Source organism: Pelophylax lessonae (genome assembly GCF_965119305.1).
Source record: "Pelophylax lessonae genome assembly, chromosome: 11".
NCBI classification, from domain to species: domain Eukaryota; kingdom Metazoa; phylum Chordata; class Amphibia; order Anura; family Ranidae; genus Pelophylax; species Pelophylax lessonae.
In genome coordinates, this window is record NC_138778.1 from 80,981,739 (window position 1) to 81,007,263 (window position 25,525).

Here is a 25,525-nt window from a genome sequence, read left to right on the forward strand (position 1 = left end):
AGGAAGGAAGGCAAAGTCCGTCCGATCTTGGATCTCAAGGCCCTAAATCGCTTTGTGCAGGTTCAGAAATTTTGGATGGAGTCTATTCGCACGGTGGTGGCATTCCTTCATTAAGGGGATTTTATGGCCTCTCTCGATATCAAGGACACTTACCTTCATATCCCAATATATGTAGGGCATCGGCATTTCATTTACGTCCTCTGACAGTCACCGCCCCTCATATACAGTAGTCTTCACCAATGGGTATTGACTTCCGCTCCACAGGAGTAGCTAGGCATAAGACTTGTTAGAAACAAAAGCTTTTAGCATAGACACACCCATGGGGGCTGTCCCACTGGTCAATACCCCCCCTGCAGTAAGCCATCCCAACTCAGTTTGTCTCTGCCTAGCGTTAGGAGTAGATAGGCTTTCCTGTGCTGGGGCTAAAGTCTCAGCCTTCTAATCTTTTCTTATGATTTTTATTTGCAAGAATGTCCGTTTTTTTTCTTTGATTTACTAGCTGTTTATTTTGTCAGCTTTAGTTTTAGTCGGATCTTCGAATGAAGATGGATTTTGCGGAACTGGGAATCGGACTGGCCGCCCTGGCTCTCCAGGGCAGAGGGTCAGATGGATCCCCAGCCCGCCATCGAGCGTTCGGCTATGGTTCACCCTGGCACTATGAACGACCCATCCCTGCTCGCAGCAGGGATACAGCCTGTGAGGTGGCGACCTCACTGGACACATCTGCGGTTCAATGCTGCAGTGTCCTGCGTTTTGGCTGGCGGCATTCCCTGTCATCTGAGGACAGAGGCTTTTCGTTTTAATAGAGGCACCCCGCGCCATCCGGTACAGGTAAGTACTTTTCTGTGTGGGGCCTCTGTCTGGGGTGGCAGTCCTGTGTTGCTGTGTGTCCCCTCATGTCTGTGCGTTTGTGGGGCTCCCTGGTGCGATCCCTGCGGGGGTCTTTTTTATTGCACTGCTGGCTCTGTGTGGTTTTGGGGGCCCCTCTCCTGTTTCACTTCAGTGTTTGGGAGGTTCAGACTGTGTGTGCGGCGGCCGCTGTGGCTAGAAACCATGCAGTCCGCCATTTTGGATGTGGGCAGCATGTCTGGCTTCACTATAGGCTTTGCTAACAGCTTGCTGTGTAGTGTTTTGGCTCCATCTTGGCGCCATTTTCCCTTAGCCTTGCAGCTTATAGTTCAGCCTCTGGTGACCTCACTTATTTTTCCTCTGGAGCAGCGATCGGTGTGGTAACACTCTGTGGGGCTCTGCGGACTGTCTCTTCCATATCTCTCTGTTTTATCCTTCCGGGCTCAGTTTTGTCCCTTTTGGGGGGTCTGTGTACACAGTGTATTTAGCGGTGGGCTGCGCAATCCGCAACACTTTTAAAGGGCCAGTACTTTTTGTCATTGTGTTTCTGCAATGGAATCTCAGGACAGCAAATTCCCCCCAGCCTTGGTGGGGGACCCCAGTTCTGCTGAACCCCCCGTTATACCTAATTTGGCCGCTGTGGTGGCAACTTTAGTGTCAAAAATGGAGGTGCTGATGGCTGAACGAGCTGCTAGAAAAAGGCCTATACTATCTTTCTCCTCTGATTTAGATGGTGATGTGGCTGGCGTGCCCTTTTCAGGGTCTCGCTCGTCCCTGGACCCGCTGGGGTCTGAGGGGGGAGGCGGAGGGGGTTGATGATTCTCCCCCGGGGTCGCCTGAAGAACGCGCAGCTATGGATGCGTTGATTTCTTCTGTAAAAAACACTACATTTGGAGGATGAGCCCAATCCTCCGGGCATTGTGTCCTCCTTTGGTACACATAGGACCCGCAAGTCGGCGCAGGTTTTTCCCTGCCCCGCTGAGTTTCATCACATTGTGAATGAACAATGGCACGGTTTAAAACGCCCTTTCACGGTGCCTAATCGGTTTCAACTGCTTTACCTCTTTGCGCCTTCTACGGATTCGCGCTGGTGTGTGGCTCCCCAGGTGGATCACACGGTGGCCGTGTTAAACAAGGCTACTTTGGTTCCCACTAAGGATACCCCGGTGTTCCGGGATCCTACGGACAGGAGATTGGAGTCTCTGGCCCGCCATGCCTACATGGTGGCGGGTTCCATGCTCAAACCTATTTTTTGCTTCTGTCATGGTGGCTCAGGTGGTGGCAGATTGGACTAAGGTGCTTAGACGCACTCTCGTGTCTGATTCTGCCCCACCTGCTACGCTGAATATGGTGGACCAAATTCATCAAGCGGTCATGTATTTGTGCGATGCGGCTTTGAATGAGGCCCCTTTGGCTGCGCGCCTGTCTAGTGTCGCGGTACTTAACCATCGACTGATCTGGCTGAAGAGCTGGTCGGCTGACCAGACGTCACGGAAAACGATGGCTGATTTTCCCTATGCAGGGTCTCGCCTTTTTGGCGAGGCTTTAGATACTTTGGTGAAAGGAGTCACTGGGGGCAAAAGCACTCTGCTGCCCCAGAATCCGAAGAACAAGCCTTTTCGCGGCAAGCGGAGACCAATCAGGGGTCCTTTCGCACCTTCAAGTCACAAAACAAGGGCAAACCTTTCAAGGGCCAGGGTGGCCAGAAAAAGCCCTGGGTGGGCAAGTCCGGCCATGCCGGTGCGGTGGGTCAATCCGCCTCTGCCTGAAGGGACGCCCTCACCCGTTTCAGGGGTGGGGGGATGTTTGCGCGGTTTCCTCCAACCTTTGCTGCTCCGAATCCCGGTAAGGTGGGTTCAGGAAATCATTTGATCAGGATACAAGATCGAATTCCTTTCACGGCCAGTGGACAGATCTTTCCCTCAAATCTTCATTTGACATCAGGGCACCTGCAGGACCTGCATCAAGCGGTGCAGGATCTCCTTGCCCAGGGGGTAATTGTCCCGGTGCCTCATCAGGACAGGTTTCGGGGGTTTTACTCGAATCTGTTCACTGTGCCCAGAAAGGAGGGCAAGGTGCGTCCTATCCTGGACTTAAAAGCTCTGAACCGCTTTGTGCGCGTTCAAAAGTTCCGCTTGGAATCTCTCCGCTTGGTGGTGGCCTCCCTGAGTCCAGGGGAATTCCTGGCCTCGATCGACCTGAAGGATGCGTACCTGCACATCCCCATTTTCGAGGGTCATCAGAGGTACCTCCGGTTCGCCATAGCGGAGGACCACTATGAGTTCGTAGCGCTACCTTTCGGTCTCGCTTCGGCTCCAAGAGTCTTTACCAAAGTGCTGGCGCCTGTTCTGGGCCTGTTGAGGGCACAGGGCATTGCGGTCTTGGGATATCTGGACAACCTCCTGTTAAGATCGAGTGCCTGTCAGAGCCTGTTGTGCAATCTGTCGGCTACGGTACAGATGCTCCAGGAGTTTGTTTGGACCATCAACGTTCAGAAGTCGACCTTGTTTCCTTCGGTTCATCTTCCCTATCTGGGAATGGTTCTGGACTCTGCTCAAGCGAAGGTATTTCTGCCGGAGGACAAGCTCCGGACCCTTCAGGACGAGATCAGGTCCCTCAGGGACAACCAATCCTCGTCACTCAGGACCTGTATGCGGTGCCTGAGGTTGATGGTGTCAGCCTTCGAGGCGATACCATTTGCATAGTTTCACAAACGGTCTCTCCAAGCGGAGATCCTGGCCAGGTGGGACAGACTACCTCAGTCCTTGGATCTGAGTGTCTCGTTGAGTCGCCGGACCAGAATTGATCTTCTGTGGTGGCTTCAGTCCCCGGCTGTGTCGAAAGGAAAATCCTTCTGTCCGTTACTGTGGACAGTGATTACCAAGGAAGCCAGCCTGTCGGTCTGGGGTGGAGTCCTGGGCAACCTGTCTGCCCAGGGCACTTGGTTGGAGGAGGAATCCTCCCTTCCAATCAACATATTGGAATTGAGAGCGATCAAACTCTGTCTCTTCCAGTGGTCAGATCGACTTCGGGGCCGTCCCTTTCGGGTACAGACGGACAATGCTACCACGGTGGCTTACATAAAAACACCAAGGGGGCACCAGGAGTGCCAGGGCGGCCCGAGAGGTGACCGACATTCTGTCTTGGGCCGAGGCTCATGTCCCGGCAATTTCGGCAGTTCACATTCTGGGTGTGGAGAATTGGCAGGCAGATTATCTGAGCCACCAGACCCTGGATCAGGGGGAATGGTCCCTACACCCGGAGGTCTTCCAAATGCTGTGTGCAAAGTGGGGATCCCCGGACGTGGATCTGTTCGCGTCTCGGCTAAACCACAAGGTGGGAAGGTTCGTGGCAAGAACGCGCGATCCTCTGGCGGACGCCTCGGATGCACTGGTGGCCCCTTGGCATCAGTATCGTCTGGTGTATGCCTTTCCTCCGATTCAGTTGTTATCCAGGTTCCTTCGAAGGCTGGCCTCAGAACCGAACTTGGTGATTCTTGTGGCTCCGGACTGGCCATGCCGGTCCTGGTAACGCGGACATCGTTTAGCTAGCAGTCGAGCCCCCTTGGCGGCTGCCATTGCGAGAAGATCTGCTGTCTCGGGGACCGATCTTCCATCCTGCTTTACAGTCGCTGGTTTTAACGGCCTGGCTGTTGAAAGCCAGGTCCTGAGAGACAGAGGTCTCTCCCCAGAGGTCATTCCTACTTTAATCAAGGCTAGAAAAGCCTTGTCTGGTAAAATTTATTACCATACCTGGAAAGCTTATTTTGCCTGGTGTGAGTCCAGGGGGTTTTCTCCTCGCTCATACTTGGTGACGAGAGTGTTGGCTTTCCTCCAGACTGGTGTGGATCAGTGACTGGCGCTGGCCATGATAAAGGGCCAGGTGTCTGCACTGGCTGTTCTTTTTCAACGCCCTGTGGCGTCTCATTCCTTAATTCGCACCTTCATTCAAGGTGTGCGACATTTGGCCCCTCCCCGTAGGGAGCCTTTACCTCCATGGGACTTGAACTTTGTTCTGTCCGCGTTACAGCGTTCTCCCTTTGAAAACATCCGGGAGATATCGTTGCCTCTGCTGTCTAAGAAGGTTGTCTTTCTGGTGCCGTTCACTTCGGCTCGCAGGGTGTCGGAGTTGGCGGTGTTGTCTTGCCGCCCTCCTTACCTGGTGGTTCATAAAGATAAGGTGGTCTTGCGACCTAATTCATTGTTCCTCCCTAAGGTGGTGTCTGACTTTCACCTTAATGAGGACATTGTTTTGCCTTCGCTTTGTGCGAAGCCTAAGCATCCTAAGGAGGTTGCGTGGCATTTCTTGGATGTTGTCAGGGCGATCAGGGTTTACCTTTCGTCCACTGAATCCTTTTCGGAAATCAGATTCCCTCTTCGTCCTTCCTGAGGGACCTTGGAAGGGCATGGCTGCATCTGCGGCGACCATTGCCAAATGGATCAGACAGACGATTGTCCAGGCCTATGCTTTGAAGGGACGGGTTCCGCCCTTCCCTGTTAAGGCGCACTCTACCAGATCACTGAGTACGTCCTGGGCCTACCGGCATCAGGCCTCGGTGACCCAGGTGTGCAAGGCTGCGACTTGGTCGTCGGTGCACACCTTTTCCAAATTCTATAAGGTTGATGTCCTGGCTTCAGCTGATGCCTCCTTTGGCCGCAAAGTGCTCAGTGCGGCAGTGCCATGGGAGACCCTTGTTTTTTGTGGGTCCCTGGCTGTTGGGGTGTTTATCCCCTGGGTTATTTGCTTTCCTGGGTTGTTTCTCCGGTTGAGCCTTTTCTGTTGCCCAGAAGGTTCTCTTACTGTGCGTGTAAGGTTCCTTTCTCTGATGTGGGTACTGCGTTGCCTTTGATACGGTTGCGTCTCCCACCCCTCATGTCTGCACTGCTTTGGGACATCCCATTGGTGAAGACTATATGAGGAGCGGCGACTGTCGGAGGACGTAAGAGAAAACGGAATTTTTGTAAAATCTTACCGTAAAATTTGCCGCCCCCGCCCCTCTTTTGGGGTTTTTTCTTGTACACTTACTGCTATGCTACCAAACTGAGTTGGGATGGCTTACTGCAGGGGGGGTATTGACCAGTGGGACACCCCCCATGGGTGTGTCTATGCTAAAAGCTTTTGTTTCTAAAAAGTCTTATGCCTAGCTACTCCTGCGGAGCAGAAGTCAATACCCATTGGTGAAGACTATATGAGGGGCGGCGACTGTCGGAGGACTCAGAGAAAGGAATTTTTAAGGTAAGATTTTACAAAAATTCAGTTTTTCTTTGGGAGAGGAACATTATCCATTTGTGGCGTTACCCTTTTGGTCTCGCCTCAGCTCCTTTCGTGTTCACAAAAGTGTTGGCCCCTGTGTTAGCATTGCTCAGGCAGAGGTGGAGCTCGGTATTGGGGTACCTGGACGATCCCCTTATATGAGCAGAGTCTACATCTGTCTTTAAAAGATGATCCGGGCTTCACTGTGCGAACTCTGCAAGAGTTCGACTGGACGAGGAATTTTCAGAAATGACCTCTGATTCTGTCCAACAACCTGGACTACCTGGGCCTGACTTTGGATTGAGCCTCAGCCAGGGTGTTTCTTCCAGAGGCAATACTACTGAAGTTGCAGCATGCGATTCGGCTCCTGTTGTCCAACCATCGGTCCTCTCTCAGGATATGCAAGTGCTAGGTTTGATTGTCTCCACCTTCAAGGCTGTTCTGTTGCTCTGTTCCATATCAGGCCTCTGCAAAAGGCAAATTTTTGCCAAATGGGACAAGAATCCTCAATCTCTGGACAATCTGATCCTGTTGAGCTGTGGGGCGAGGGGATCCTTGCTTTTGGTGGCTCCGTTCCCCGGCGCTTCGACAAGGGAAGTCCTTTCTCCCCCTGTATTGAACAGTGATTACCACGGATGCCAGCCTGTCCGGGTGGGGAGGGGTCCTGAGCACGGATTCGGCTCAAGGGATTTGGACTCGGGAGGTGTCTGGCCTGCCGATCAATATCCTGGAGGTTCAGGCGATAAGGGCTTTGCTTGTCCCTGTGGACAGATTGTCTTCAGGAGTGTCGGTATGAATTCAGTTGGACAATGCCACGGCTGTGGCATATATTAGTCATCGAAGGGGCACCAAAAGTGCCCTAGCGGCAAGAAAAGTAGCCGGTATCCTAAGGTGGGCAGACCTATATGTTCCAGCCCTCTTTGCTGTGCACATTCCAGTGGTGGAAAATTTGTCAGGCGGACTACCTCAGTCAGCAGGCCCTGAGTCCGGGCTAATGGTCTCTTCACTCGGAAGGGTTTCAACAACTATGTCTCCGGTGGGGATGAAAAAGAAAAACAGGCGCCATGTAGTAAGCCATAAAATTTATTGCACAACAAATAACATAATATCTTACACTGTGGTAAGCTTCAATCCGTGTGTCAGCGGGTCCAGCCGCACGATCCGGCCGTCCACCGGCCCGGAGGTGACGTCACAGGAAGCTGGTCTGGAGGGTTGGTTACATCGGAAGCGCCCAACACCCTCTTACTTTGAACAATGTCTCCGGTGGGGGACTGCGGATGTGGACCTGTTGACCTTTCGTCTCAACTGGAAGGTTCAGAGGTTTGTGGCAAGATCTCCCGATCCTTTTGGCCTAGACTTCTGCGCAGAATTGAGGCAGAAGGGATTCCAGTCATTCTGGTGGCTCCAGACTGGCCTTTCCAGTCTTGGTACGCAGGCCTTGTGAGGCTGGTAGCCAGTGTTCCTTGGAGACACCCTCTCAGAGAAGATCTTTTGTCTCAAGGGCCGATCTTCCATCCTGCTTTACGGTTTCTGACTTTAATGGCCTGGCTATTGAAAGCCAGGTACTGAAGTATAGACACAGTTAAAAGCTAGAAAATCTAAATCTAGGAAGATTTATCATAAAGTTTTGAGGGTGTACATTTCTTGGTGAGTCTTGGGGGGGGGGGTTTCTCTCCATTCCTTTTTGGTGTCCCGTCTGCTGGAGTTTCTTCAAAAAGGTGTAGATAAACATTTGGCTCTTTGCACCATCAAGGGCCAGATTCCTGTCTTGGCAATTTTTTTTTGTTGGCTGCAAATTCTTTGGCTCACACTTTCGTCCAGGGAATTCACCACTTGGCTCCTCCGGTAAGGTCTCTGGTACCCCCGTGGGATCTCAATTTGGAACTTCCTCTGCTTACTCGGTCACAGAACGTAGCCTTTTTGGTGGCTATTACTTGTGCACGCAGGGTGTCAGAACTGGCTGCGTTGTCCTGTCAGTCACCTTACCTGGTGGTTCACAGGGACAAAGTGGTGCTACGTTCCTGTCAGTTGTTCCTACGTAAGGGCATGTGTGGTTTCCATTTGAATGAAGACCTTGTGTTGCCTTCCTTTTGCCCTAAGCCGACACATCCTAAAGAAATTGCTTTGCATTCCCTGGATGTGGTTCTGACAATTAGGGTGTACCTAGCAACGGCTAAGCTGATTTTGAAAATCTGATTCTTTGTTTGTCCTTATGGCTGGATCTCGTAAGGGGCAGGCCGCATCTGCTGCGACCATTTCCAGATGGATCAGGCAGACGGGGGTGCAGGCATATTCCATTAAGTATAATTGAAGCTAAGGTGACCAGCGCTATGGAATATACAGTGAGTGTAGGTACGGTGTAAGCTGCCAACAACCAAACCCAAAAGGGTTAAAGAGTGAAATATGTGCTAGTGGGGTTGTGAATGGCGCTACCGTGTTAAAAATACACTTGGTGAATAAATAACGTAAAAAATGTTGAAAGTGCTTGATATTAAATAAATATATATAATTTATAAAGTGCGCATGTGACTCATAGTTTTCAGAGACTATTTATAGTGAAGAAACACACATACCCTGTGCCTTTAAAAGGTGCGATAATAAAGTGCATTAGTGCTAGTGCAAAACAAAAGACACAACTGAAATAGGGCAGTGGTTTTTTATTTTTCATTAGACATACCATGTGTGATGTGTGTCCAATCTAGAGAACCAATCATAAAGTGATTGTGCACAATAAAGAAACCTCAAAAGTTCTGTGCTGCAGTGAGCAGAAATGTGAAAATGAAACATTCAATTGCAAATGATTGTGAGCAAAAGGACTTTGGGCTGCAGATACCTGCGTGACCGCTAGGTGTCGCACCCTGTATACAACCTGGTGAGGTTTTTCTGCTGGATGGATACCGTTTAGGGGTTATTTCCTCCTCTGGATTCCTGATGTGCCGCGTGGTGCCTCAAAAAAGAAACACAGAGAAGAGAACCCCCAGGTGCTGTATCTCAAAACAAGAGCAGAAAAAATGTAGTAACTCACGGGGAAGATGCAGGCTGTCCGCGATCAGTGGTGGTGTGTGCCGGGAAGCTTCCGCGTTCCACGGCTCTGGCTCCGAATGCCAGAAATGACGTATTGACGTCGAAGACTCCGCCCTACCGGTTTCGTCAAATGACGTCTACAGGAGCGGCGTCAACGTACTAACTTCCCGGCCATTAAATAGCGTCCCATCTCCTAGCAACAACAGGGCCTCCCCCGCCGCCATATTGGTGCTGTCAGCTGAAGCCGGACCGAAGCCATCTTGTGCCTCAATGCAATGCCCGCCTCGCTAACCCTAATAGGAGTGTTTAGCTATCTGGTCATCATTTCGGGGACAGCCTGTTCGGATCAATTTAAACAACAACTTAAGAAACTTTATTGGTGAGAACATTTTTTTTTTTTAAATATAAAAGGATGTGTAAAATATAAAAAAATTAAAAAATATATTAAAAAATGTTTTAAAATTGCTGAAAGCGACGATGCATATTCTTCTTTAAAAACATTAGTCTGACTATAAGACGTGGAGTAATTTTTTCAAAAAAATATATACCACACACTTTCAATTAGGGAACAACCCATGGCATCATATATATGGCAGATGTTGGATGAGAAGGTTCAAAAATAGGGATCAAAAAACAGTTTACAATCTGATGATACCACGGCGTGTACTGTGTGGGTTATTCACAGACTTGATAGTTATTTATCACAATATACAAAAAAAATAAAAATAAATATAAATATAAAAATAAAGAATGTTTTTTATATAAGATGAAAAAAAGAGAATTATTACAATTTAACTGTGGACCAAATTCCATTGAAAAGACTTGTCTGCACAGTCGAGGTTTACGATCCACGGAATATCACAGAGATTAGAAATGAAGAATCCGATTGATGCCAGTCTTTTTGTTTTTTTGTTTTTTCATATGTTTTTTTGTTTTTTTTGGAAGAACAACAAAAAAGGGGGAAGGGATGTAGGATGAGAAGGCTAATAATGGAATCTTGTTTCAAGGGTTTTATTATATATGTTTAAATCTCTCTATCAAGGGTATGTATAGAAATGTACTTCTTTGTATCTTCATACTTTTTGAGAAGTATGTATAAAGAAACTATGTGAAAAAAAAAAAGTGTGGCTGGGAAGATAATTTTTTCATATAACGTAATGACAACAAGATGTTTATAATATAAGAAGCTGTTCAAAGTTTTGTTGAAGGGTCAAAGAATATTCTTAAAAGATAATTCTAAAATATTAAATAAAAATTCAGAATAATATATATCTTTAAAAACTTATTTCCGAAAGTGGCTTTAAAGGAGTTTTTTCAAAAACTTACTAAAAACTTGGAAAAAAGGAATAAAACGGATAAAAAAGGACAAAAAAACTATACATCTGTAATAAAACAGTTCAGATCTATATCTGCGTTCAAACCATCGGGGCGGAGGGATCTCATTAAAAAAATCCACTTGGTTTCATTTCTGGATACCATTCTTTTCTTATTTCCTCCCCTCCAATCCCCTTTTATTTTGTCTATGCCATAAAACACTAATCCTGATGGATCTTTAGAGTGTTTTTCTTTAAAGTGCCTGGATAAATTATGTTTATCAAACCCCTTTTTAATGTTTTTTATATGCTCCCTGATTCTAACATACAGGGGTCGGGTGGTCCTGCCAATATATTGCATATGGCAGGGGCACTCAATGACATAGGTCACGTGTGTGCTGTTACAAGTAATGGTGTCTCTTATTTTGTATTCAACACCCGTGGTATAAGATCTGAAATTGTTAGTTCGCCTCTTTTGGGATGTATTATTCCTACAGGGTAGGCATTTTCGGCACCTAAAAAAACCATTAATACTGGTGGGTAAAGAAATGGTTTTTGGTGGGTTAACCACGTTGTGTACCACCTTGTCCTTTAACGTTGGTGCCCTTCTATAGACAAAGGAAGGTTTATTGGGTAAAATCTTTCTTAGTGTTCTGTCAGCTGTAAGAATGGGCCAATGTTTTCTAAAGATTTTTTCCACTTCCTTGTGTTGTCTGTTAAATCCTGTGATGAACGCGAACTCATGTTTATTTTGACTCTCTTTTCTTGAATTCTCTTTGATAAGGTCTTTTCTGTCCAAATTCCTTATTGTTCTCTTTAGATGCTCCAAGTTTTTCTTTTTGTATCCTTTTTCTATGAATCTTTGAGCATATCTGCTTGAACGTCAAAATCTTGAGTGTTACTGCAGTTTCTCCTTATCCGTAGCAACTGTCCCTTAGGAATATTTCCTAACCATTTTTGGATGGTGACAGCTCCTAATGGGGATATATCCGTTTTTGTCGGTTTTCTTAAAAAAGGTTTTGCTAGCCAGTCTTCCATCTTGCTTAAATAATTCTAAATCTAAAAAAGCAATCTTTTGTTTATCCCAATTTCCTGTAAAGGTGATTCCATAGGCGTTGCTACTGATCTCATCAAAAAAGCTCTGTAATGAGTCCAAGCCACCTCTCCATACTAAAATAATATCATCAATATATCTTTGGTAATATCTAAGATTGGGTCTTTCTATACTAAAAACTTGCTCCTCCTCCCATTTTTGCATGAATATATTTGCAACACTGGGGGCATATTTGGCCCCCATAGCTATAAGCCGGAACAATAAGGAATTTGGACAGAAAAGACCTTATCAAAGAGAATTCAAGAAAAGAGAGTCAAAATAAACATGAGTTCCCGTTCATCACAGGATTTAACAGACAACACAAGGAAGTGGAAAAAATCTTTAGAAAACATTGGCCCATTCTTACAGCTGACAGAACACTAAGAAAGATTTTACCCAATAAACCTTCCTTTCTCTATAGAAGGGGACCAACGTTAAAGGACAAGGTGGTACACAACGTGGTTAACCCACCAAAAACCATTTCTTTACCCACCAGTATTAATGGTTTTTTTAGGTGCCGAAAATGCCTACCCTGTAGGAATAATACATCCCAAAAGAGGCGAACTAACAATTTCAGATCTTATACCAAAGATGAATACAAAATAAGAGACACCATTACTTGTAACAGCACACACGTGACCTATGTCATTGAGTGCCCCTGCCATATGCAATATATTGGCAGGACTACCTGACCCCTGTATGTTAGAATCAGGGAGCATATAAAAAACATTAAAAAGGGGCTTGATAAACATAATTTATCCAGGCACTTTAAAGAAAAACACTCTAAAGATCCATCAGGATTAGTGTTTTATGGCATAGACAAAATAAAAGGGGATTGGAGGGGAGGAAATAAGAAAAGAATGGTATCCAGAAATGAAACCAAGTGGATTTTTTTAATGAGATCCCTCCGCCCCGATGGTTTGAACGCACATATAGATCTGAACTGTTTTATTACAGATGTATAGTTTTTTATCCTTTTTTATCCGTTTTATTCTTTTTTCCAAGTTTTTAGTAAGTTTTTGAAAAAACTCCTTTAAAGCCACTTTCGGAAATAAGTTTTTAAAGATATATATTATTCTGAATTTTTATTTAATATTTTAGAATTATCTTTTAAGAATATTCTTTGACCCTTCAACAAAACTTTGAACAGCTTCTTATATTATAAACATCTTGTTGTCATTACGTTGTATGAAAAAATTATCTTCCCAGCCACACTTTTTTTTTTTCACATAGTTTCTTTATACATACTTCTCAAAAAGTATGAAGATACAAAGAAGTACATTTCTATACATACCCTTGATAGAGAGATTTAAACATATATAATAAAACCCTTGAAACAAGATTCCATTATTAGCCTTCTCATCCTACATCCCTTCCCCCTTTTTTGTTGTTCTTCCAAAAAAAACAAAAAAACATATGAAAAAACAAAAAAACAAAAAGACTGGCATCAATCGGATTCTTCATTTCTAATCTCTGTGATATTCCGTGGATCGTAAACCTCGACTGTGCAGACAAGTCTTTTCAATGGAATTTGGTCCACAGTTATATTGTAGTAATTCTCTTTTTTTCATCTTATATAAAAAACATTCTTTATTTTTATATTTATTTTTATTTTTTTGTATATTGTGATAAATAACGATCACGTCTGTGAATAACCCACACAGTACACGCCGTGGTATCATCAGATTGTAAACTGTTTTTTGATCCCTATTTTTGAACCTTCTCATCCAACATCTGCCATATATATATGATGCCATGGGTTGTTCCCTAATTGAAAGTGTGTGGTATATATTTTTTTGAAAAAATTACTCCACGTCTTATAGTCAGACTAATGTTTTTAAAGAAGAATATGCATCGTCGCTTTCAGCAATTTTTAAAACATTTTTTAATATATTTTTAAATTTTTTTATATTTTACACATCCTTTTATATTTAAAAAAAAATTTTTTTTCTCACCAATAAAGTTTCTTAAGTTGTTGTTTAAATTGATCCGAACAGGCTGTCCCCGAAATGATGAACAGATAGCTAAACACTCCTATTAGGGTTAGCGAGGCGGGCATTGCATTGAGGCACAAGATGGCCTCGGTCCGGCTTCAGCTGACAGCACCAATATGGCGGCGGGGGAGGCCCTGTTGTTGCTAGGAGATGGGATGCTATTTAATGGCCGGGAAGTTAGTACTTTGACGCCGCTCCTGTAGACGTCATTTGACGAAACCGGTAGGGCGGAGTCTTCGACGTCAATACGTCATTTCCGGTATTCGAAGCCAGAGCCGTGGAACGCGGAAGCTTCCCGGCACACACCACCACTGATCGCGGACAGCCTGCATCTTCCCCGTGAGTTACTACATTTTTTCTGCTCTTGTTTTGAGATACGGCACCAGTGGGTTCTCTTCTCTGTGTTTCTTTTTTGAGGCACCACGCGGCACATCAGGAATCCAGAGGAGGAAATAACCCCTAAACGGTATCCATCCAGCAGAAAAACCTCACCAGGTTGTATACAGGGTGCGACACCTAGCGGTCACGCAGGTATCTGCAGCCCAAAGTCCTTTTGCTCACAATCATTTGCAATTGAATGTTTCATTTTCACATTTCTGCTCACTGCAGCACAGAACTTTTGAGGTTTCTTTATTGTGCACAATCACTTTATGATTGGTTCTCTAGATTGGACACACATCACACCTGGTATGTCTAATGAAAAATAAAAAACCACTGCCCTATTTCAGTTTTGTGTCTTTTGTTTTGCACTAGCACTAATGAACTTTATTATAGCACCTTTTAAAGGCACAGGGTATGTGTGTTTCTTCACTATAAATAGTCTCTGAAAACTATGAGTCACATGTGCACTTTATAAATTATATCTATTTATTTAATATCAAGCACTTTCAACATTTTTTACATTATTTATTCACCAAGTGTATTTTTAACACGGTAGCGCCGTTCACAACCCCACTAGCACATATTCCATTAAGGGCCAGGCTCCTCCTTTCCCTGTTAAGGCACATTCTACAAGGCCGCTTAGTGCCTCCTGGGCCTTCCGTCATCAGGCGTCATTGCTTCAGGTGTGCAAGACGGGCCACATGGTCGTCAGTGCATACATTCATCAAATTTTACTAGGTGGATGTACTGGCATCTGCGGATGCTGCGTTCAGCCGCAAAGTTTTGCAGGCTGCTGTTGCAGAGGTTCTTGATGGTGTGTTATTTTTGGTTGGTGAGCTCCAGTTGTTCCTGGTTGAGCTCCTGGTTTACCTGGTTGGCTATGTTTAGCCCTTTTTTGTGAATTATGTGCATTGCTGTGTTTTTCCCACCCCTCCTGTTGACACTGCTTTGGGACGTCCCAAGGGTTAAAGAAGATATGGAGCAGTGTCCGTCACTGAACGACGCTCTCTCTCTCGCTCTCTCTCTCTCTCGCTCTCTTGCTCTCTCACTCTCTCTATCTATCTATAAAATATAATATTTTTTTTTTTTTTTTTTTTTTGAGACTTCTGATACTGCTTGTTACTAAACTGGATGCCTATAGCAGAGAACTTGATTAATGCCAGCTAGGACTGCCCATAGGCATAGCCAAGTTTTTTTCTGCCTAGTGTCCTACTCCTGTAGGGGGCAATATAACCCTATGCTTCTTAATTGAGCGCTATGCCTCTCAATGAACTCCGAGAAAGAGATTTTAGTAACAAAGTAGTAGTAGAAGTAACAAAATCCAATTTTTTGCTAACACATAAATGCTAATGGAAGTGAACCCAGTGTGGTTTGCTGCTTCTTTGAAGCGTATTCATTCTTCTAAACTTAGATCAGAAACAGATCTGAGCTTTTAGTATATACGCTGCTTTGGCGATTGTTATAGAATAGGCCCCTGTTTTGTAAAGATGTCTTGTTATCTTGGGGTAGGATACAGTTTTACTTGGGGGGGGACAATGGTATCCATATGTGTCTGCTCAACCTTCCATAGCCTGCTGCTTGATCAACAATACTTGTTTCCCAACCTCAGATGACGAGGACAGTGACTATCGTCAGGAAAGCATTAAGGATGCATACAAAGACAGACGGAGGCGGGCACATACACAGGCCGAACAGAAACGAAGGGATGCTATTAAAGTAAGTCAATTTATTTTTCAGGGCATGTTGCTTGACATCTTTTACATTATTTTTTTTTCTGTTTTTTTGCTGCTGGACAGCCCTTGCTGTCCATGCCAATGGTGAAGGTTTGCATACAGTATTTATTTTAAGTGTGTACATAGTCATTGCCAAAAATATTGGCACCCCTTCATTTCTGTTAGATAATGCACCACATTGCCCAGAAAATTGTTGCAATTACAAATGTTTAAGCATTCTCGTGTTTATTTTTTTATTTTGTAGTGGTATGACACAAAAAAGTGGAGAAACAAAAATCCAAATCTGACAAATTCCTCGAAAAACTCCAAAAATGATCTGGACCTAATTTATTGGCACCCTCAATTGTATATTCGTTAGCACACCCCTTGGAAAAAAAATAAAGTGGAATCAATTACTTTCCTGTAACCATCAGGGAGTTTCTTGCACCTCTCTACTGGAATTGTGGACCACTGTTTTTTTGCCAACTGCTCATGGTCTCTCAGATTGGAAGGGTTCCTTTTCCCAACTGCTGTTTTGAGTTCTCTCCACAGGTGCTCTATGGGATTTAGATCTGGAATCATTGCTGGCAAGTTCAGTAATCTCCAGCGCCTTGTCCCATAAACCATTTCTGGGTGCTTTTTGACGTGTGCTTTGTGTCATTTGTCATCTGACGGAAGACCAAAACTTTCTGACACTGTGCCCTACAGTGCACCCCAGAATTCTTTTGGTTGTCCTCAGATTTCATAGTGCCATACACACAGTCAAGGCACCCAGTGCCTGAAGCAGCAAAGCAACCCCCCCAAAAAAAACTTACATGAGGAAACCAAAATCCTTTTGGGAGAATATGCTGCGGACAGACTAAACCAAATGACAGCTTTGTGGTAAAGTCCATCATTCTATGGTTTTAAGTAAAAGAAATGAAACCGTTATAAAAGAATACTGCCCCTACAGCCAAACATGGTAGAGGTTCACTAATGTCCTGGGAAATTAGCTACAGTGCCATGGGCTATAAACTTCTTGACAATGTTGCGCACAGTGGACACAGAAATACGAAGATCTCTGGAGATGGACTTGTAACCTTGAGATTGTCCATGCTTTTCCACAATTTTTGTTCTCAAATCCTCAGACAATTCTTTGCTGCTCTTTCTCTTCTCCATGCTCGGTTTGGCACATAGACACACAGCAGGTTTTCAATTTTTGGTTGCCGGTATGGTTTTTTTATATTGTCAGCACCTGTTAATTGATACAGGCGAGTTTAATTACAAATTACCGGAGCATTACAAACTTGGAATGCAATAATTTCTTACAAATTTGAGAAGGAGCCAATAATTTTATCCAGTCCATTTTTTGGCGTTTTGCGTGGAATGTGTGTTGCGTCTTGATATAAATATGTCTGTTTTTTAGGGCTAAAACAACTAATTGATTTTTTTTTTTTTCCAAAACAATTTATTGAATAGTTAGCAAAGTACAAAATCAACCAATACAAGTTCAAATAAGCCATAGTGCACATACAAATCGTGCGACATGAAAAGCACGGCTATACAAAGTGCTCCTGTGGAAAGAGAGAATAATAAGGCATCGTGGAAACATAAAAAGCACAAGTATCGCACATGTAAGGTCACAGCAGTAGAGGTATCCCAGCTGTAATGGAAATCTGGGGTTTTGGAGCAGGGTGAGCAGTGTGGTGAAGTATTCTGAACTCCGACACCCCCATCGGGGAACTTGCTGTGTCGGGGAGCAGAGAACAGACACCATGCAATAGAAAATTCCCAGGCAGTAGGGGGACACGTTGAGGATACCGACAGGTATAAGGGAGAAGTGGCGACCTTTGGAGCTGTCCAGGGGTGTCCGGGGAGGAGGGGGGCAGGGGTAGGAAGGGACAAGGGGGAGGATAAGAGGGGAAGAAATTAGGGAAAGAGGAAGAAGAAAGAAAAAAAAAATAGGGGGGGGGGGGGGAGAAAAGCAGAGGTCGGCATGGCCAAAGGCTGCATAATGCAGGATCAATGTTGTGGGGTGAGCAGGCATGTAGCAAGGTAGGGACGTGTGAGGAAACCGTAGTTATGTGCTCAACGTCTAATAGCTGGGTAAAGTCGTAAAATGTAGCCATGGAGCCCAGGTCTGATATTATTTACGGTTGGAGTCCTTAGCTTGGGAAATTAGATCTTACATATTTGCGACCCGCTGTACCCTCCGAATCCATTCTGCGATGGTAGGGGTGGCGGTGGACAACAAGTGGCACGGAACGCACATTGTGTCCATGTTAATGAGGTGCTAAGTGAGAGATTTTTTTATAGTTGGCAAAATATAGAGATGTATGAAGCAGTAAGTATTGGGCTGGTATAAAATCTGATGTAAACGTGGTGATACTAGAGATGTGGGAATTAACCTCCCTCCAGAACGGCTGGATGAGAGGGCAATCCCACCAGATGTGTAGCAATGACCCACGGTGTTGGGAACACCCACGGTGTTGGGAACACCACAACGAATTGATTTAATTGATTATGAAAATAGTTGTCAACTATTTTCATAATCGATTAGTTGGTCAGCTGATTAGTTGGCCTGCATACAGAATGCATTATTTCTTTACATATGAGGAAATACAGTGAAGCACACATGCAGCTCCGTACACCATCTATACATTGTAAGTATCTGAGAACTTGTGAATGTGTGAGGAGCAATGCCTCATGGGACATTTAGTCCTGGCCAGAAAGTGAGTGGCTCTAAAGGCAGAAGTTGTTTTTTTTTACCTGCCTATAGGGGCACTCGATACTATACTTTGCGGCTTGCTATTGGGGTATGAGGAGCCAGATGCGTCAGTGGGGGACCCCAGAAGAGGCGAATTAGGACTTTTCTGTGCAAAACCATTGCACAGAGCTGGTAAGAATAACATGTTTGTTGTTTTAACCACTTCAATACCGGTTGATTTCTGGCACTCCGCTCCTACATGTAAAAATCATAATTTCTCTTACGTCCTCTGACAGTCGCTGCCCATTAATACAGTCTTCACGATTGGGTATTGGCCTTCTCCGCAGGAGCAAGCTAGGCAGTAATTTTGGGACGGCCCCCTGTGGGTGTGTCTATATGTTAATGTTTGTTGTATTAACAAAATTACTGCCTAGCTTGCTCCTGCGGAGAAGGCCAATACCCAATCGTGAAGACTGTATGAATGGGCGGCGACTGTCAGAGGACAAATTTGGAATGACGCCAAATTTGGTACTTAAAAATCTATATAGGCGACAGAGATACCTAAGGTTCGCAGAGACACCTCACATGTATGGATTGAATGTCATTTACATATGTGGCCGCCACGTACGCATGCGATCGCTTCTGCTTGCAAGCTAACGGGGACAGGAGCATTTTACATTTTTTTTTTTATTTTTTTTTTTTTTTTTACACTTTCCCTTTAATTTTTTTTTCATCACGTTTATTCCTTTTACACGGAATGTAAACATTCCTTGTAATAGGATTAGTGAATGACAGGTCCTCTTTTTAGGGAGCCTACAGGCTAGAAAGGCAGAAAAAAATGATCTCAGCTGAATGCTAAGATCTTGGCAGTATTGAAACTGCCAGGCTGGGCATGACGTCCTCACGTCGCGCCGGGCCTCCGAGAATCGGAGACTACCAGGGACCATCTGATCCTCACAGCCTCTATGGTACACTTCCGCCCAGCGGCCGATTTCCTTCTTTGGCTCGCCGATCATATGGGCGAGCCTGTAGAAGCACCGGATGGCGGCGGGAGGGGGGTGGGGATGTCCCCTCCCGCCGCCTGTAAGAACGATCAAGCGGCTGTTCAGCCGCTATGATTGTTTTTATGTTGTTGTAGGGAATCGCCTGAAGAAGAAAATATCTGAATGATGCCTGCATCTAACAACAACCTAGAAATAAATGATCTACCTTTGGGAATAATGCGCATCGTGAAGTTCAAGGAACCTACCAAAGATTGTAGGTCTTTACGAGTAAAAGTTCCAAGTTGTAGGAACTTGACTATGTCCTTGCGTATGCGCCCGAGCTTGTCCTCAGGGAGACTAGACTGCATGGTGTCGGAATTGAGTGTGATGCCTAGGAAGTCAAGTCTGGTGGTGGGTTCAGTTGTCTTGTCTAGTGACAGGGGGACGCCTAAAGTTGAAAACAGTGCTACGGTGCTCTTTAGACTGACAGGGCTGCAGTCGCTATGTTAGACCAACAAAAGATTGTCCAAATAGTGTAACACCATGGGACACCTAGCGACATTGAGGAGGAGCCAGCAGAGAGTCTCAGCAAATGTACCGAATATTTTCGGGCTACTCTTGGCCGTAAAGGTGAGTCTAACAGCAAAGTAATATTCCTCTCTCCACTTGACACCGTGAATATGCCATAAGGAGGGATGAATGGGTAACAACTTGAAGGCGTTGGAGATATTGGTCTTACTGAGCCATGCAGCTCTACCTGCCCTCAAGATTGCTTGAATGGCATTATCCACGGTGGTATAGTGCAGAGAGAATTCGGTAGATGGAATGAGGGAATTTAGGCTTGGGTTTGTGGACGAATGAGGAGCAGACAGATCAATGATAAAGACGTTTTTATTAGAATATTTGCTAGTGGCTATCCCAATTGGGTTCTTGCGCCAGGAGGTGAAGGGAGGGGAGGAAAAGGGGCCTATAATGAACCCTTTCTGGGTCTCCTTACTGAGGAGATTGTCTACTGTCTGTGAATCATTCCTAGCTGTAAGGAGGTTGGGACACTCTAGTGTACCTATAGGGAGTGATACCAACCCAGTGTGGAATCCTACTGAGAACCCATTTAATAAGTATTCCACCAGGTGAGGAGATGGGTGTGATTTCAAGTAGTGTTCTAGAATATTTATATTCACCTCTGTTATTTATTGCTTAGGATTTAACTTAGAAGAGCACATGGATTTGTCATGGGCCCTAAAGCATATGGAAAAGACGTGTAGTAATCTGCAGGCGCTAAAGCTACAGGCACCTACATTTAAATTATTGCATATTTTGAGCTTTGCCTAAATAAATGATGGGACGATCAAGCTTATCCCTTTGACTACGTTGGTCAGGCTTACCAGCTCCCCCGGAGAAACCAGGAAAGGAGGGATCGGCCTCTGAGGGGCACAGGTTGGCGGTATGAGAGGTGGAAGAGCAGACTGCACAAGACGGGGGTACTAGGCCTGCAAAATGTCTGCAAAAGAGTTCCGTGTCCAAGAGGCTCCAGTCAGAATGTATGTTAAACTGGGCCAAGGCTGCGGCTGCTTTTGCCGATACAGACTTGTGGAAGTCGTAAAACATGAAACTCCCGTACTTGTGGCCTAAGTCATCCACCTTATAAAAATATAAATCTAGTTCCTCCTGGCTTTACGGATACACTGAGCTCACAACATCGCTATAGATACCGAAGGCTAGGACAAACTCTGGTATGGTAAGTTTTTTGTTGAGTCTTGGTTCTCTGGTCTTCATTACTACGGCCAAATCACAGTAATTGTACACCCTGTTCTACACAACGTCCTGGGAGGCAATTAGCAAAGAAACCAGATTCACATCTTTCCCATCTAAAATGTCCTTGCGGAGGGCTGGGGGGGACCATGTGTGATAGGGTAATGACTAGTGAAGCAGAAGGGGAGAAAAATGGCGAGGCTGGGGGCCTACCCTGTGAGCTGGGAGGAGCGAGTCCTTGTACCGGCCTTGAGGGAGGCGGGTCCATGTTGGATGGGCTAGCGTTTTCCAGCTTGGACAGTCTATCATTGATTGACTGTAGTGATGACAAGATGGTGTTTAGCGTCCCTTGTATATCCGCGCTAACCTCCTGAGAGCTGGTACCCAGCCCAGGATCCTCAGGATGTGCTGAGAGTAGTTTGTAGAGGTCAGCCTTTCTTGCTGTAGCTGGGAAAGGGATGCCCCTGCGGCGCAAAACAGCCAAAATCCTGGGGATGGTCCAGGAACTTAAAGAGCCTGGCGTGGATGGTTCTTGGAATTCCCTGGGGGTACCAATTCCAACAGGGGTGTTAGGCCTAGCGGGTATGCTTGGGGGAGATGACCCTTCACCTATGTTGGCTCCTTGAGACATGCTGAGAGAGAAAATTACACACACACAAAAAAAAATCTGGTTAATACCATTTAGCTAAAACAGAACTGGCTGGCTAACTAGTGCTGAGGCGAAAGCTGTCTACCCCGTGACAAGTGAGGCCCTGCTAGTTGCTGAGCAGCAGGTGAGAGGCTCTAGCTATGATTTGGGTGTGGGGCACGAGCCACTAGCGGGGGGGGGGTTGGCCTCTCGGTGACGGTAAAAGATGTAATACGTGTGGCCATGACAAGTGGGGCCCTAACTATGATCCCAAGAGATGGATGGATGCGAGGCTCTAACTATGATTTGGCCCGAGGGCGAAAAAATCTCTGTGTTGAGATTGGGGAGTTGGCCTCGCAGGACCAGCTACTAGTGAGACTAAGGCCCGCGCCTTGCCCTAATTAGCCAGTTTTCTGACCCTGTACGGGGGCTTGAAGGGTAATGCAACATACCTAGCAAAATAGCAGTAGTACACATGGTAGTAGTATAAGTGGTGTAGTGGTATACATATAGCAGAAATACACATGGTGGTAATAGTTTTTAGTAGTTTAGTAGTCATGTAGTGTAGCAGTAGTACACCGTATTGGCAGTGTAGCAGTGTATCAAGCAGTAGTACACATAGCAATAGAATTAGCCGTATATCAGTATAGCAGTAGTCTTCCTGGTAGTCATAGTATTTGTAGTGTTGCAGTATCCATAGTAGTAGTACCCATGGTAGCAGTGGTATTAGCAATGTAGAAGTATTCAAGAATTACCAGCGGTAGGGACAGTATCAGTAGGGTAAGGTATGAAGCAGGGCCGTGGCCTGTTGAGGCAAGGTAGAAATCAAGCCCCCACAAGAAGCCCCCCCAACGGTACCTGACGCCGGCAGGCGAATGAACGAACAGACTGCTTGAGCGGATGATCCGACTGCAGGGGAAGCAGGCTTGAGGGACGTGGCGGCGCTGGTGGTGGCTGACGGCGAGCTGCTGGAACCAGATGTTAGGCTGCCAGGGGGGTGGACAGCGTATGATGCGGCTAGCGGGGGGGGGGGGGGGAGAGCAGCGTCTTTTAGGCATGCTAGCCCCTCCCACAAATACAGGCCTGCGGCCTTTCACACACACCAGATGCTGTTTTTCATCCCTGGTGATGCTCTGCCAGGCCTCTACTACAACTGTCTTAAGTTACTGCTTGTTCTTGGGGCATTTTCCCTTTAGTTTTTTCTTTAGCAAGTGAAATGCATGCTCAAACGGATTCAGGTCAGGTGATTGACTTGGCCATTGCATAACATTCCACTTCTTTCCCTTAAAAAACTCTTTGGTTGATTTCGCAGTATGCTTCAAGTCATTGTCCATCTGCATTGTAAAGCACCATCCAATGAGTTCTGAAGCATTTGGCTGAATATGAGAAGATAATATTGCCCGAAACGCTTCAGAATTCATCCTGCTGCTTTTGTTTAATTTTTTAACATTTTATGCCAATTTGTTTTCTGCTACATATTTTTGGTAAAAAAAAAAAAAATCGCAATAAGCATATTTTGATTGGTTTGGGCAAAAGTTATTATGTCTACAAACTTCGGAAAAGATTTATGTCATTTTTATTTTTTTTTATTTTTATTTTTTTACTAGTAATGGTGGCGATGTGAGATTTTTAACGGGACTACAACATTGCGGCTGACAGATCAGACCCCTAACTGACATTTTTGACACTTTTGGGGGCTACCAGTGACATTACTACAGTAATCAGTGCTAAAAATATGCACTGTTACTGTAATAATGCCGTTGGCAGGGAAGGGGTTAATACTGTTGGTGACCAAGGGGTTAAATGTAAGCCTAGGGGAGCGATTCTAACTGTAGGGGGGTTGGGCTTGTGAGACGATCATAGAGACATGCGATCCTATATAGCAGGATCACAAAGGGAGAAGGATGGACGGCTGTATTTACATCAGCCGACCGTCCTTCTCTGTCTGCGGGGCGAGATTGAGGGTGTCAAGCGGCAATCGGAACCCGCCTGACACACACTGGCTTCCCAGGTGACGAGCGGGGGCGCGCGCTTGCCCCTGAGCCTCCCCAGAGCGTGCGCCGTACATGTACAGCGATTTAAAAGCAAAAAAGTATATCAGCGCAAGCAAGTAAAGAAAAATTACCAAGCAGCTGACACCTAGGTAAAATTCAGAAACCTCAATAGTACAACAAGAATAAAAAGTGCAGCGCTAAAACGATCAATAAAAATATTCTATAAAACACATAAATGTCCAAATAAAATAGTCGCTGTAAACATCAATATCCTTAAAAAAAAAAGGGGGGGTAATGTCCAAGATGCAATCCAAGGAAAAAGTGCACAGTGCTCAGTATGAATCCAAATAAGGTGCTCACACTCAGTGCCAATATCCTCCACCAGTGGTTCTAGCCTCTCACCTGAAGGCTGTGAATAAACAGTCAGCACAGTAGTATCTCCACATTGGATCAACGGACATTACAGATATCTCCAGGTAAAGGGGCGGGACATAGTGCGCTCGTCATTACATGCGGTTTTGACGAGCGCACTATGTCCCGCCCCTTTTGATATTGGCACTGAGGTGTATGTTCAGTAAACTGAGAAGTTTTCTCTCAGTTCACTTCTCGGCAGTTCTCAGAGAAAAAATATCTCCTCTGGCACCCAGATTAGAAGGCGGAGAACTTCACTTCTCACAGAGTGATCAGAGGAGAAGTTTTTTCTCTGAGAACTGCCGAGATCTGTGTATAACTGGGTGGACTGCCTGTAATCTCACGAGATATTGTGAGATTACAGCCGCCCCTAAGTAGTTTAAAAAGTGAAACAAAAGTTTAAAAGAACTCGTAATGACATGTTCTAACACATGAAAACATATCTATACACACACACACACACACACATGCACAGTATATATACATATATACATACAGTGTGTGTGTGTGTATATGTATATATATATATATATATATATTATATATATATATATACACATACACACATATATATACACATACATACATACACCCACAAACACACATACATACATACAATATATACATTCATTTTGAACCCACTGGTGCTGATATATGGGAAGAAAGAAGTCTTCTTCCTCTAATCACACAGCTTCTCCCCCTGATTCTCCACCTCTGAGCTGGAGAAGCAGGAAGAGGAGATCTTCAAAGAGAAGCACAGTGATAAGGTGACATCATGTGTTACTAAACTGGCCGTTTCCGTTGCAGTGAATGCAAGCCGTTTGTGTACTGAGATGAGAAGAGAAGAATATGTTCTCCACTACTCTTCTCAGTAATTTAAAATGGCAATGCTGTGAGACAAGCCGTGATCATCCAGATCTCGGCTTATCTCAATTTACTAAACGTACACCTGAGTGTGAGCACCTTATCATTTGGATTCATACTGAGCACTGTGCACTTTTTCCTTGGATTGCATCTTGGACATTACCCCCCCCCCTTTTTTTAAGGATATTGATGTTTACAGCGACTATTTTATTTGGACATTTATGTGTTTTTTATAGAATATATTTATTGATCGTTTTAGCGCTGCACTTTTTATTCTTGATGTACAGCTATTTGCCTGTGGGAGCCAGCCTGCCCCAGTATATCTGCGGCGACTGGTTGGAAAGCGGTTGAAGAAGTTTCAGGTCTGTGAGAGCCAGAAATCTTGCTTGTTTGTAGGTAACCAAATATTTATTTTACCAAGGAATTTACCAATTCATTAGAAATCCTACAATGTGATTTCCTGGATTCCCCCCCCCCCATTCTGTCTCTCGTAATTGAAGTGTACCTATGATGAAAATTACAGGCCTCTCTCTCATCTTAAGTGGGAGAACTTGCACAATTGGTGGCTGACTATATACTTTTTTGCTC

The 25,525-nt window shown here is 45.0% G+C and overlaps 1 protein-coding gene across 2 annotated transcripts in view; it reads left to right on the top strand.

Moving 5' to 3' along the window:
• Positions 1-25,525, top strand: part of MLX (MAX dimerization protein MLX) — a 462,488-nt gene that overhangs the window by 21,166 nt on the left and 415,797 nt on the right. Inside the window, exon 2 of one of the 2 annotated variants that reach the window (XM_082271957.1) lies at positions 15,478-15,623. In XM_082271957.1, coding sequence (XP_082128083.1) covers positions 15,478-15,623 — 146 coding nt within the window. The remainder of the gene's footprint in view (positions 1-15,477; positions 15,624-25,525) is intronic. The other variant, XM_082271958.1, reaches the window with a different exon arrangement.